Source organism: Lates calcarifer, linkage group LG19, assembly GCF_001640805.2.
Source record: "Lates calcarifer isolate ASB-BC8 linkage group LG19, TLL_Latcal_v3, whole genome shotgun sequence".
Taxonomy (NCBI): domain Eukaryota; kingdom Metazoa; phylum Chordata; class Actinopteri; family Centropomidae; genus Lates; species Lates calcarifer.
Window position 1 is genome coordinate 7,656,741 of NC_066851.1, and position 14,742 is coordinate 7,671,482.

At 41.6% G+C, this 14,742-nt stretch overlaps 2 protein-coding genes across 2 annotated transcripts; both read right to left on the reverse strand.

Annotated features, from left to right (window-relative positions):
- Window positions 1–526: 526 nt before the first annotated feature.
- Window positions 527–10,734, reverse strand: srrm1 (serine/arginine repetitive matrix 1). Its single transcript, XM_018697809.2, is given in 18 exon segments — window positions 527–1,371; window positions 1,525–1,552; window positions 1,554–1,699; window positions 2,318–2,504; window positions 2,604–3,086; window positions 3,181–3,267; window positions 3,393–3,528; window positions 3,747–3,833; window positions 4,629–4,709; window positions 4,906–5,114; window positions 5,338–5,457; window positions 5,585–5,770; window positions 6,049–6,273; window positions 6,368–6,468; window positions 6,826–6,996; window positions 9,254–9,376; window positions 9,599–9,688; window positions 10,612–10,734. Coding segments are annotated over 18 exon segments (2,592 nt in total). The 5' UTR covers window positions 10,633–10,734; the 3' UTR covers window positions 527–1,260.
- A 417-nt stretch (window positions 10,735–11,151) lies between these two features.
- tdh2 (L-threonine dehydrogenase 2) lies at window positions 11,152–14,577 on the reverse strand. The gene is made up of 8 exons (XM_018697810.2): window positions 14,326–14,577; window positions 13,641–13,683; window positions 13,486–13,556; window positions 13,199–13,348; window positions 12,934–13,106; window positions 12,734–12,824; window positions 12,374–12,643; window positions 11,152–12,114 (listed from the first exon to the last, which is right to left on the reverse strand). The coding sequence occupies exons 1-8, from the start codon at window positions 14,516–14,518 to the stop codon at window positions 11,969–11,971; spliced, it is 1,137 nt and encodes a 378-aa protein (XP_018553326.1). The 5' UTR covers window positions 14,519–14,577; the 3' UTR covers window positions 11,152–11,968.
- Between the last annotated feature and the right edge of the window lie 165 nt (window positions 14,578–14,742).

The following is a 14,742-nucleotide window of genomic DNA, read 5'->3' on the forward strand; positions in this document are numbered from 1 at the left end:
TGGGAGGGTTTGATGAAGGAGGAGAATGAGGAGGATGCCTGAGAGCCGCTCAGTGGCTGCAGAGACACAACGCCTTGAGTGCTCCGTGTTGGTCCTGGGACAGATGTATATTCTGCTCTGTCAGAAAATAAAACCATTTGAATAAGTCGCCTGCCGCTCTTAAACTCATTTATTTTAGAAATAAGCAGGAAAGCCTCAGTTTTCTCATTAGAACGGTAATTTAGTCTACGTAGTCCTCTTTTTAAATAGTTTATCAGTAATTATTTAAGTTATCTTTAATTTTGTCCCAATGCTTACAAAAAAAACTGTGGTTTTAATGGTTTTCTCAAATAGTTATTTGCTATTTGTCATTAGACAGTACAATTCAAGAAATTAGTTGAGAGTTAACTTTCACTGGCAGAAAGCGTCAGTGGATGTTTTGATTAGCAGATACATAAGACTGGGATGCTCATTTGAATGAGGCAGCACGTGCAGCCGTCATATACCCAGGTGTAGATGTACGAAACAGAACGAATGAACACACATATCCTATAAAAAGGTTTTTATTCTGAAAGGATGACCAGATGACAAGAGCCAGGGTTACTAAATACAAATCATATAGCAGTCCCACGGAGATTAGCTTGGTGCAAGAGTGTCAACATAAAATTGCATATCAATTCATTTGGAAAATTAAAGCATATTCTGTATCATATTAGACTGTTTTAGTCTTAAAACAAGATCTTTTCAAAGTCAGAAAAAACAGCTGGTTAAACGATGCCAAACACCTCTATTAAGTTACAATGTGGGACAAGACATTCTGTTAGGGCCTCTAACAGTGCACACAGCTGTACCACTGCTTTCACTAATAGAAGGCAGTAGTAACAGTATGTTACTGTATGTTGGTTTTTCTCTACACTCCATAAGGTCAGTGGTTCATGCACATCAGAGACAATCACTGCACATGCAATCATTTCTCAATGGAATCTAGTGTAGGCTGTGGAAAATATCTGAAACCTGCCCAACTCAAACTTCGGTGCTTAAACCATTTCCCTGCTCAACAATTTAAAAGGATGGACAACACAAGCTTCTTTACAGTTAAGATAATACACTAACTGACAACCAGGCTCTTAATGCAACACACTCTTCAGAATGTACCAAACCAGTAAAAAGAAAAACAAAAGACTCAAGAATTAACAATTTGTACATTCTAAAGCTGAACCAGGTTGATGACAAACATCAAGAGTGAGTGGAAAATTCAAAAGTAGAGAAAGCCTCTTGTCTTCAGGACATCTGTGATGGAGACATCTGGGCCTTCCTCATGGAGCGCAGGGCCTTCTCCCTTAGGTGCTTCTCTAGGTCGTCCAAGCTGTCCTCTACTTCACTGTCTGATTCCTGAAAGAACAGCATGAAATGTGTCACTTGACTCAGCCACCTGCACACAAATAAGATTGTCAGTCCAGAGCACGTAAAATAATATTTAGTATTTCATCTATTTAACAGAAATCAGAAAGTTTTAATTGCTAAAATCACAGAAAAACCTTTTACCTTTCTTGAATCTGCATCTTCCTCCACACCCTGGTTTTCCTGTCCGTCTCCATGAACAGCAGGTGCCACTCTTCTCCTTCTTATGCTTCTTGTGCTTCTTATGCTTCTTCTCTTTCTTATGTTTCTTTTCCTTCTTCTTCTTCTTTTTCTTTCCACTGCCGTCAACGTCAGAGTTCTGCAACAAAACAGCCTTTTATGAGGACGACATTAAGTGCTACTAAATGACACCACAAACAACATCACAAGCATGATACTCCAAGCATACTTCCTGTGCCAAGGAGGGATTATGCCGCAATAGGGTTCCCGCTTACTTGAAGAAGTATTTTCCAGGGATTTTTCAGCAATTTGGAGAATTGGTTTTCTGGCTCAAGATGCATTCAAAGACTCTCAGTATTCAAGGTCATTAAAAGTGTTTAAAAGATGGAATGATGTTACACATTTAACCATCATTAATTAAAACCCCGCAAATTTCTATCTTTCCACCTCAATGTTACTGAGGTGAGGTTGGATAACAAGATAATGATGGCTAAAATACTCATCATAAAATTATTAAGACTATTAGGATAGTGGATGGAAGAAAATATAGCAACATGTAACAACCTAATGATAATCTTGTTTCATATTAAAAACATCCAGGCAACACAATTTTGAGGCCACACCAGGAAGTTTTAAATCAAGGTTTTGCTGAAATTAATTTGTGAAAATTATGCATGTGCAGACTGACATGTTATAAACCTGTACATGTTAATACTACCTTTAGACAACCATATGTTAATAAGATAAAATGTCAAACCTTGCTTGGGGACTGACTTCCAGAAGCACTGCTGGCCTTTTTGGCAGGTGGTGGTGACACACTGGCAGAGCGAGACGGTGATGGTGAGGCAGATGCAAGGGCTGGACGTTTCTGAGCTGCTGGTTGAGGAGACACAGATCTTGATCTGGAAGATGCTCTCCTCATAGGCTGGGGGCTTGGAGAAGGTCTGTGGAGAAGATACAGGTGACATCAGGAGGACATTCAAAGAGTAAAAAAAACAGGTACATTATTCTGACGGTGGGATAAATACTTGCTCCTTGTTTACCTCTGGTTGCTGCGTGGCTCTGGGGTACGGGACACTCTGCGGATGGGTTTGCCACTGTGTAATGGGGATTGCTGTCTCCGCTGGTTAGATGGAGATGTGCTGGAGGTGTTAAAACGTCCCTGGGGACTGGCGGAACCCCTGTGAACACGACTGCGGTTTACAGGGGATGGGGATAGGCGGTTGGGTGCTGCTGCGGGGGATCGTGTATCCCTGCTTTGCCAGCCAGAAGGCAACATGGGGCTCCTCCTGTGTCTGGGTGGTGATGAGGAGGATGGAGGTGTGCGTCTCCTTTGAGCAGGCGAACTTCTGCGCTTGGGTGACCTGGAGGGACGTCGCTTGGCTCCTGGAGATGAACGTTTTGCAGGAGAGCTAGACATCTTCCTCTTCTGTGGCGGCAAGGGCGAGGGGCTGTAGCGACGCTGAATGGGGGGAGAATAGCGTCTGGGGGATGGAGATCGTCGACGTGGAGGTGGGGAAGGAGACCTGAGAAGCATCACATGGCAACTGTCAGAAACCATCTATTGTCAATTATTAAGATTAAAATGATGGCTCCAGAAATAAAATTGTATGTTTATACCTGCGCCTAGGAGGAGAGGGAGATCTGCGACGTCGTGGGGGAGAAGGGGAGCGACGCCTGCGTGCAGGAGATGGAGAACGTCTTTTCCTGGAGGGGAACAAATACAAAAAAATAAAAAATAGTACACAAGAACATATGAAAGACAGAGTCAACATAGATTTTAGAAATTAAATCACCCAGATGTTGTGCAAATACTGTGCTTAGTGTCTGACCTTGGAGAGGCATCCCTGTGTCGCCTACGCGGGGAAGGTGTACGGCTTCGTCTCCTCCTGACATCACCATTTCTGGCACCTGGCCCTGCTGTTGGCCTCTTGGGCCCCTCATCTTCTGAGGAGGAAGATCCTGTATCTGAAACAGAAAAGAAAGACAGAGGGCATAAGCAACTGTTTTACTGTAGCCTTAACTGTATGCGGTGAGGAAAAAACACCAAGGTTGGGGTTAGGGCACAGCTTCAAAAGTCCATGAGACGATGAGTGCAAGATGACATGGACAGAGACTTGGTTAAAGAGAAGGGTTGGGTATGGGAGAGGAGAGAGGAAAGAAACGGGGATAAAAACGCTTTTAACCTGAAGACGATTGCCGATTCTGCCTGCGATACTGACGTCGCTGCTGCACCGAATCTGCTGTTGCCCCTTTCTCATTTTTATCCTCCTCTGAAATGTAGAGCATTGAGTGTCCCATCAGTGTTAGCAAAACCAGTGAAACAGACTGCCATGGACAAGTTACAAATACAGTAAACAGATTTATATCCCTGTGATTTGAGTTCTTGTTAGGTTTCAACATGGTATAGATCAATGTGACCAAATATCTATACTACTATTGACCTTTGTGTTGGTATGAAGTGTTTCTGTTCACTCTGGAGTAATAAATGAACTGGGATCAATTTATGGTTATCACACAGAATCATCAGAGCAGGTTAACAAATGGGAGCACTGTAACGAGGTTGTTGGGCACAGATTTACTCAGCTTTCTTTACTCAACTATCTCTATTTGCTACAGTCTAAAATTATTCTTAACAAAAACCTCAGTAAAAGCCAAAGGCAGATTAGTCATTTTTTTAGAGTCAAAAGGAGATTCAAGCCTCTGAAAATGTTATCGCATTTTTTCTGCACAGGTAGACCAAGCTTTAGCAATCTTGGATTGTTGTGCAATTTCACAAATGATCCTTTCCATCTTGTTGGCAGTGGCTGTTGTTGAACATTTTGTAATGGAACATGCTGAGTACACAAATCATGGTAAGTAAACTTTTGACAATGCTGTGTTGCAATGACTTTCAACAGGTGAACATCTGCACCATGCCCCTTCCTCTTGAAACCAGGGCAAACAGACTGGACAAAAAATGCCCATTTGCGGCCAAGTGGAACTCCATACAACTGGTCACCTCAGTTTGTGAGCCGTGAGGTGAAGGACCATTATTATTCTTTAGAAAGACATAATAAAACACTTACCTGAGTCAGACCCCTCAGAATGTCTGGGCTTGGCATTATCAGGTGGAGAATCACCTCTTCCTCCTTGTTTTCGCTTTAAACCTGAAAAACAAGGCACCAAAAATTTTAGATACACTTGCTCTTTGTATCTTCATTTACAAAGGAATTTAAGCAACACAAATTTGAAATATTGAAATCTAATTTCTACAAACTGGAAGGAGCCAGGGAACTGAAATGGTACATGGCTGTCAGTTTGAGTTGTTTATATTAAGCAATAAAAAAATTATAAAGATCATACCAGATGATCTGGGTGGGGATGGTGACCCCCGGCCTCTTCTAGCCCGTGGAGACATCGACCGCCTATCCTTTCCTGCAGGACTAATGGAGGTGTCTGGATGATGGACCTGTTTTCGAGGTGGTGTGCTAGATATTCTTTTCATCGCTTTTTTAGGTGAGCAAGAGCCGGAGGAGCTGCTGCCAGAGGATGAAGCAGAGCGAGAGCGCCTCCTGCAGGACACAAATACAGTAATACCATGAAAAAGGAAATCTAAGGTCCTAAGTCCTCTGAAAGGCCAGGATATAGTGTACACAATAGCACCATAATTTGCAATGTATGGCAATAACATACTAAAATAATAAACACAGGAAGAGATCACAATGGAACTGAGGCTAGGTCACAGAGGGATGGCCCCTTTAACCACTAGGCCACCCTGTATAGCATCTCACTGACCTGCGGACCGGGGAGCGTCTGTGTCTGTGTCTGGAGCTGGTGGGACCACGTCGGGGTGGACTCCTTCTACGAGGAGACATTCTCCTCCTGGGACTTTGCCTTCTACGAGGGGAGTAAGATCTGACCAGGTAGAGAGGGTGAAGTGAATGCATTACAACTTTGAAGTCCTTGATTTTACAGAAAAAAATTATTCAGACATAAGACTGGAAGACACTATTTAGATTACGTCATAAATGTAAAACATTACTTAGAGCGGGAACGTCGTCTGCGAGAACGGGAATGAGAACGGGAGCGGTGGTGAGGTCTTTCCCGTCTGCTGTCCTTCTCCCTTTCCCGAGACCTGGGTCTTTCCTCCTTCTTATGAGTTTTCTCTGGGGAGGGTTCTTTGACTTCCACCACTGAATCTGCTTTCACCACCTCCACAACTGTGTCACTAGAGACCAGAGAAAGAAGTTTAAGTTCTAAATCATCATCATTGTAACCTAAAAATTAAACAATACTGCACTTAAACTGAAAAGTGTACAAACAACTACACTACCTAGAAACATGACAAAAGTGTGACTTGAGCAACTCTCTAAACCAAAATGCAAAATTTCTTAAAACCAAATTCCAGTGAACTTGAAACTAATACTAACATTAAGAGCAAGTAACTACAAACTCTGGATCAAGGACAAAATTTAAAATGCAAAGCAAAGAAAGTATTCCACAAACCAGGTGGAAGAAGCTTCTTGGATCACTGGCTCTGGCATGGCTCTTCCTGATGTATCTGGCTCCACAAGCTGCTCCAAAGGTTTCGTAGGCAGCTGCATGAGGGGTGGAGGGGGTGAACTGCCACCCACTGGACTGGGTTTGCGCCTTGGGGAGCGCGAGGGGCTACGTTTCCTTTCACGCTTCACTGGCGACCTTCGACGTGGTGATGGCGACCTTGTCTTGCGCCTGGACAGAGAGGAAGCAGACAGAGAATTATTTTCCATTTTATTCAATCCAGCTTCTGACTACTGATTTCAATAGTGAAAAAAAAAAATCTTACCTCCTCGGACTCTTAGATTGAGCCCTCTCTCTGGTGTCCTTGTCCTTTTCCTTCTTATCTTCATCAACCTTCTTAAGAGAAGCCAGCTTTTCCTGTTCAATCTACCGGAAATGGAACGAAGAGGGATTAAACACATCACAATCACTTTCACCAACAAAGTACCTTTTATCCTGCAATGTTCAAGTACTGTTATCTGGGGTGAAAAATGCTATGTTCAAAGGTATTCTCTCTGTACAAGGTTCTTTTAGGACACCAATTGTAGCATTTTACAAACACATATCTCCAAAGTTTTACACTCTTTCTGTGTATCTAAGACTTTGTCAAACTGACTTACTCCTCTGTCTCTATCTGCCTGGGTTTCTAGACCCTCCTACACACCGTCAGCAACCACAGATCCATGACCACCCTGCAGTTGACGCAGACGTTTTGCCAAAGTTGACCTCAGGGAGAAGGCTCACCTGTCTCTGTTTAATTTCCTCTTTCTTCTGTTCCAGAAAAGCAGAGGGGATGCCGGCAATGTTCTCCTGGGCACTCAACAGCAGGGGCCACAGGTCCTTCATGAACTCCCGGGCATTCTTCCCATTCAGGAAGCCCGTCAGGTTGATCTGCATCATCTTGCTATCCGGATGCTGCAACACACACACGAAGGAGGGAGAGAAAAGACCATATGGCCATTGAAACGATGGAAGGTAAAAATCATGGGGGGGTAGGATCCCAAAAATGGGGCTTCCTACCTTCTACTCCTCACTAAACTATACCTGTGACTATGTAGTTAACCATATTCAAAACATGTTAAGACACTGAGACTAGAATATTTAACGTCCCTGGGTCCAATACTGGACTCAATAACCTATCAATATAAAAGTGTGATTGATTTAAATCGTACTCACAAACTCATCAAACTGAGAATGCGAGCTAGCTGAGGGGAGACATATCTAGTGATATAATAACTGCATGCAATACTGCTGTCATGACCATTTCTGGTTTTTATTCCCACAGATACATTATCTATTGCCATATCACAAAAAATACTTCTCAATATTTGAGTTTCCATAGTCCTATCCACCCACTACTTTACATTTCTGTGTCCCTACCCACCCACTGTTTTCCAGTCTCCCCACAGTCTACACTTCAGGAGTTAAACAAATAGCCACAATACAGAGTGCATTAAAACCCAACACTGCAAGTACAGTTCCGGTGTCTTCAGTGAGTCCCGTGGGATCAGTGGGCACGGAGCTCCCTTGGCTTGCTTCCGCCTCCCTACTGCTTGAGACTCAACCACCTTGAGCTTAATGTTATATCATTTATCTAAATTGCAAGAGACGAACAAGCAATAATGAGTACACAGTTACACAAAAAAGGAGTTTTATTTCAACAACTGATAGAATAATTGTGAGATACCGTAATCTCAATTCTTACCATTATGTAACAGTATACTTTAAACTTAGCTTCAACAGCCCATCCCACCCCCCAAAAGAAATGGCAAGCAAAAGTAAAATATTTTTCATATTTTAATAAGGAATGATGGTATCAAATATACCATTATTTAAGAAATACCTTACTTTTAGCATCTCAGGAGGATGAAAGTCATTAACGAGGGTTATACGCACATATTCTAAAACTTGCACTGAAGTATACTGTGGGATGGAGATCTAGCAATAATCTAATGGAGGTACAGTGTGTAAATGACATAGGTTGTTTCTCCTACTTTAATCTTTCTTCCTACCTCCAAAAGTAAGTATGTGCAATGAAAATTACCCATTACTCAGATATCTCAAATGGTTGCACATATCAGTGGGGCAGTATAATTAGAAAAAAGTTAATTCTTGTACATAGTGAGCCTATTTGAACAAAGTAGCCTATAGTCTATGGGATGAAGAACATGCACAGTTCAGTTTTCAAAATGAAATACATAAGTGGGGCTCAGCCTCACAGCTGTTAAGGTCAAAAACATGACCACTGCAGAACTTCCAGTTTTTAAGCAGTATTTTAATACCAAGCTGAAAAATATTGTTTTTTAAGCAGAATATCTAAAGCTGTTACACATGTGATGACACGCAACAGAGATGCTAAGTACATTCACAGGTTTTAACAGACTTGTTGCACAGTATCACAAAATCAGCTGAAAATCTTGTTTCTTCTGAAGTTCTCGACTTACTACAGTGATGAGGAGATATACTCAGGGTGTGTTCATAACACTCTCACACCATTGGTGTGATTAGAAGTGCAACAGCTTCTGATCAGACTTGAAACTTTCAGTCAAACAATGCTTTTTAGCTTGGTGTTTAATATTCTTAAAATTACACTTGAGAACGTAAATAAGGAGATATATTACTCTTAATAGGCCATGGTACACTGATAAACCCTCCCTGTTATCAGCCTATAATTCTGGGTTACATTTAAAGGGATCTGGGCAGTTTAATGATGTACTGCAAATATCTACTAAGAATATGATAATGGCATTATTCAGGTGTGTCTTTCACTGACATGATATAGGTGATCCCTGCACATAACTCACCTCAAACCACACACTGCATCATGAAGGGAGAGTTGGGCTCAGTGACTTTGGGCTCAGGAGAGAGCTAATTAGGTGTTGGTGCTATACTTCTGATGCAAGGTATAACATCCATATTGGTTCAGGCCTTTTAAATCATAAATCACATCATCATTAGAAGACTGCTAAATAAAGGCACTTTGTCACATAACAGCAAAACATGGTTATGTCATCATATATCAGTTTTATACCAATTGTTACTTTACCTATTCAATTTCATTTTGACTAGGATGTGCAATTAATTTGACTATATCCCTCCTTACTGACTAAGCAATGCCCTCAAATTTGACAGTTTTGAAAAAACAAAAAGTAAACACAAATATAGATGTTACCTTTTCCTCAAGCTGGTTAAATATGAATTCTATGACGACGTCATCTTCAAACCCCAGAATCTCTGTCACTCGTTGGGTAATCCAAGGTTTGATGACTTCCAGGTTCACTTTGGTCATATCCACCTAAGTGTAACACAAGCAACCAAAGGCACACAGTTACTGAAGACAACCAATGACTAATTGACTTGAAATTACAGGGTCTACTAAGAACTGTGTGCTTCAGTTTCATTCAGTCTCTACAGACAGTGCTAGTAAATCACTAACCTAACCAGTCAGTGTATTTATCAGAGCAACAATTTGCTGGAACAGTGACAAAAAATACAATGAATGTAGATGATGTTATACCTTCTTGTCCAGACATTCTGCAAATTTCAGCTGCTTCAGCAGTTTCTTGTGCTTGTTGCTGAAACGGTTGTCTTGCTCCGCACTTGTACCCTAAGGAACAGTCAACAATTACATCTTAGTAAGCTTGTTTGATGTACGTTAATAATCCCTGTTACACGCTTATCAACGTCAGCTTCAAACATGTTTGACCAGCGTAACGTTACAGCACTCTTGACAAACCGGTAATGCTGAAATCGGAACCAAAACACAGAAGTTAGCAAACACTGCGCTGATTGACATGCTGTTACATTAAGTTTAAATATTAGTTAACATAAGCTCATGTGGCCACAGTATCATGTTAAGATAAAACCGTCAAAGTGAGTGAGGTGTAACATTGATACTTGTATGCTAATGTTGGTTAAGCTAACAGTTAGCCTGCTTAATCTTCAATGGAAAACTGTCAGGGTAACATTAGCCACAGTCTGGCGGGTATCTTGATCGAAAACAGCCATGACGTGAACAGAATATCAAATATCACATTGGTGTCGTTATTTACCACATCTTTAGGTCTACTGATACTTGCTAACGTGAGCGTGGCAGTGGTCGTGACTAACCCACAGAGACAGAAACAGTGCACCGCCCGGGCGCCATCTTTACCCAAAGCTAGCAAATTAGCAACAGCTAACTAGCTACGTCGGCTCGTCTATTTCCTGCAAATGTGCCTAGACATTAATGTGGAACAGAATGAGATGATATATATGATATAACATCACATATGGATACAGAGCAACAAAACACGAATTTCTGTTAAGAGGTGGAGCTTCATTCTGGGAGCTGCCCGGTTGAAGCACGACTTCATGGTGAAACCCGAGAGTGTTATCAGTTGATAGACGAAGCCCCGACCATGGCGTTCCTAACTGTATGGCCCTCCAACTAAATACACAAGGCACATTAATGACCTAAACAGACAATTTAGCGCCATACTCTTTAGCAGCAAGTCACAAAAAAGTAAGAAATGAGTTTAAAGATCTTACGCGGAAGAATCCCGCGTCCATTATCGGAGAAAATTGATAATAACAGGCGCCGATGAAAAAGACGTGTGTGTGGCGAGCCGGATGAAGGATGCGCCTCTGCAGGAAGTTACAAACATTACATCTACCGTAATGACGGTAGAGAGGAAGAGGAGACATGCCTACCTGTTAGTGGATAAAATACAGTAAAACAGCTTTGCATTCAAATGTGTGCATTAGTTAAAATGCAGCTGTCACAACAATTAAATGTACTGTTTAAGAGTTAAGTCCCTCATTATGCAGAATGGCCTCTGACTGTTACAGAATCACATATCTTGTTATAGGTTCATAGTTATTGATGCTACATAGTTGAATCTATAACAGTGTTTTAGTTGGTGATCGTGTATTTTGTGTAACTGATCAGAATTCGCAAAGTAGCTTGTATTTATTGTAGTGATACAATTGTTTGCACCTGCTTACCACCATATTCAGTACTATTGTACATTCTACACGTACAATACATGAAGCTCTCCAATATATCAATGTGCAATAATCACACCTGTTAGTATTTTTATTATTCAAGGTCTGATTCAAAGTACACAGCATTTTTATACATTGTCTTCCAAAAGAATCTACAGTAAATAAGGCCTCATTTGTAACTGGTATTCATTCATAACCAAAATCACCATAACCAAAAAAGTAAAATAAAGGCTTTCTGTTAGATGCCACAGCAAGGGTAGTGGGGTTGTATATGGTGTGTGATTTTCACTTGGTAGACTATATGACAAAATACTGCCTTATAAAACAGCCAGAATACATGATGTGTAATTACAGTCCAGAGTTAACTGAGCAAGCCATTCCTGATGATCCTAGAATCAAAGTGTTCAACAGATTTGTTACTTGAAATGTGCAACTGGTCCATATTGTATTAAGACATTTTAATAGACATTGTTACAGACTGTTGTGTCCATGCATGCAATTAACATGACGTTCGGAAATCTCTAAAGCTTAAGAAATAAATAGTTTCCTGTTGCATCTGAGGCAACATACCATGTGTGAAGTGATGCTTATACCATGATGACAATTAAAAACAACAAAGATGGAGCGAAGGTTTGACAGTATATTATTCCCTGAAAAAGACTGAAATGCATGTGATTGTGTGCATGTGTATGACATCTCACTGTCCACTGTATATTGAGTGGCTCTGACTGAGAATTCTCACTTTACAGTAATGTACTGTACTGTAATGTTCCACAGTAACACAGGATAATGGCTAACAACTTCTGAAAGTGAAGTGAAAGGATAGTGTATTGTTGGTAAAATGCAGGCTGAAGAAAAGTCAGGGGTGGGGCACTGGTCACTCTTTGCAGAGCAGGTTTTGCTAGCTGACTGGCAAACCCTCATTGGTCCTCTTGTCTCTAATGGAGCGCAACATGTCTGTCACCAGCTCTTCAAGCCCAAAGGCTGGTGCCCAGCCCCAGTCTCTCCTGGCATTGGTGTCATCAAACCTCACTGGCCAGCTGTCTGCTGCAAAGTGACAAAGATGACCACATTACTTCCATCGCATCAGTTTTAATTAAAGACTGTAATAATAACCCATTGCTTTCAGGTGTGTCCAAGAACAGACCAACAAGCTATTGTAGTTTTTCCTTTGCTAGAATTACATATATTTGTATCATATCAGTTGGACTTCCATTTTACTGTTATGAATTTTAATTGAGAACATTACAAAAATGCATCATTCCACCCAGGTTTTGCATGTAGGTATGTGTACCACACATCATACCGATAGTCTGACGGACAGAATCAGGATTGTAGGTGACCTTGAGGTGAGGGAGATGCTTGCGGATTTCTTGGGCCACCTCTTCTGGAGTGAAGCTCATGGCGGCGATGTTGTAGGTACGCAGGGACAGCTGGCACTCTGGAGCTTGCATAAACTCTATTGTGGCACGGTGGCAGTCAGAGATATGCATCATGGGAAGACGGGTGTCGGGTCGCAGGTAGCACTCATGGTGACCTGTGCTGAGAGCATCGTGGAAGATTTGAACCGCGTAGTCTGTGAAAACAGAGGTCCAGAGCGCTTAGGCCATAACATCCAGCTGAATATACACTGTGTGGTATATGCAGATGTTCAGTTATGCAATACCTGTTGTTCCTCCTCCAGGAGGTGTGTTGACTGATATCACACCTGGGTAACGCAGGCAGCGGAAGTCCAGGCCATATTTATGATGGAGATACTGAAAAAAGAAGCAGAGAGACGTCACAATAAGATCTGGAAATGTACAATGTACAATTATGTCATCATCTGTGTCTACGTATGTGTCTGTGAAATCTAAGATATTTTACCTCCCCCATCAATTCTCCATGAACTTTGGACACGCCATAGATGGTTCGAGGTCTTTGGACACAGAGGTCAGGGGCCGGGTCACGAGGAGAGGAGGGACCAAATGCTCCAATGGTGCTGGGCACAAAGAGGCGCAGGCAGTTCTCCAAGGCCAAGTCCAGCACATTATGAAGGCCTAGATGCACAGAAGAACATTCAAAGTGGAGTTTAAATATCAAAATACCTCAAAGGGTGGTACATGTAAATGCTGGTTGCATTCGAGCAGACCTGTGATGTTGATCTTGCGTGCCAAAGCCACATTAGCCTCGCCCACAGCACTGAGCAGAGCGCTGTAGTGGACCAGCCAAGTGATACGATTATTTACAATCAGTTCTCTGAGGTGTTTGTAGTCCAACACATCAGCATATACAAATGGACCTGGTGAGAAAAGAGAGGGATGTAGAGAGATCAATTAAAAGAAATTTGTAAATTGTGTGAAGTGCAAATTGAGAAAAAATTGAATTGAGAAAAACAGATGACCAAAAGTCGTAAAACTTGAATTAGATTTTGCTTACCACTGGTGTAGACATGAGGTGGAGGCTTCTTGATGTCTGACAGGATTACATTCTCTGTTCCATACTGTTTTCTAGACATTAATACAGATATAATGACACTCAAATTTCAAATTTTCCCGAAACTTTAATGTCTCATTGATTTCTAAATATCTCACCTCAGCATTTGTGCCAGCCCCACACCTAATTGCCCAAGGCCACCTGTATACAGAGACAAATTTTATATTCTATCTGTGTAGAAAGATAAAAACAAATGTTTGGAGTTTGGTATGAAAATAAAATCCAATGTTTTTGGTGCACCATGCTTCAGCTGAAAAAAAAAAAAAAAGGTTTTCATTGGTTCTAAAGCAGGGGACAAAAAGTGACAGTGGGCTATTATTCTCCCTGTGGCCTCTTATTGGCTCTTTTATGTCACTAGCACTGTCTGCATGCTCTCTATTGTGATGAATCAAAATGGGGTCCTGCTGTTAGTGCACAGTGAAAACAACTCGAAAAGAAAAAAAACGACAGCACGTGTCTGTAGTATTCCACTCATGCCGCTGATACCACAATAATATGTATTGAATACTACTACATTTCATATGATTTGAAACTTAGAATCTGCTTAGAAGTGTTTTGTGCTGCTGTTGGCTCCCTTGAAAGGTGCCCTTGAGCAAGGCACTCTATTGATACTGCTCTGTGTATTCAGTACAAAACAATGGCTGCACAGTGAAAGTGGTAGAAAACAATGGCAGCTTCACAGGTTGAGTGTTTGGGTAGCTGTTTAAAAGTCTGTCTTTCCCTGAATATGTCAGACAGAAGCTGCTATTGTGTGCTAACAACAGAAATTTGTATTCATATCACCTGTGATGAGGACACGAGGGTTTTCCTGAGGAGGCGGGGGGCTGCACGTCTCCCGGCTGTTCCACCTGCTCATCTGCCTGGGCAGAGAACTGACGCTGCGACCGGGCAGACTCCTCGCCCTGCTGAGGCAACCACGGCAAAACAGGCCCAGCACAGCCACAGTGGGCACACAGACCCGCACACCCAGCTGCATGTCCAGTAGCAGTTCTTCAGAAAAGTTAAAATGAGTTTAATCAGACCATACTGACTACACAAAACTTCCACATCCTGGTAATGGTAACTGGGGCACATACAAGCTGTAAATTTAATCATTAATAGAATGAAAAAAATTACATTACCTGTGTTCTGATGAAATCAGAAATCCCAGACAGATGACTTTTGATACAAGACCACTTAGTAGATCCAAAACTATTCCTC

Excerpts from the sequence above, each read along its gene's own strand:
- tdh2 (XM_018697810.2), bottom strand. The coding sequence starts at position 14,518 with ATGCAGCTGGGTGTGCGGGTCTGTGTGCCCACTGTGGCTGTGCTGGGC. Across the intron at positions 13,349-13,485 it reads ACCTCATGTCTACACCAGTG|GTCCATTTGTATATGCTGAT; the intron begins GTAAGCAAAATC and ends TTTTCTCACCAG. Across the intron at positions 12,115-12,373 it reads TTCTGTCCGTCAGACTATCG|CAGACAGCTGGCCAGTGAGG; the intron begins GTATGATGTGTG and ends GTCACTTTGCAG.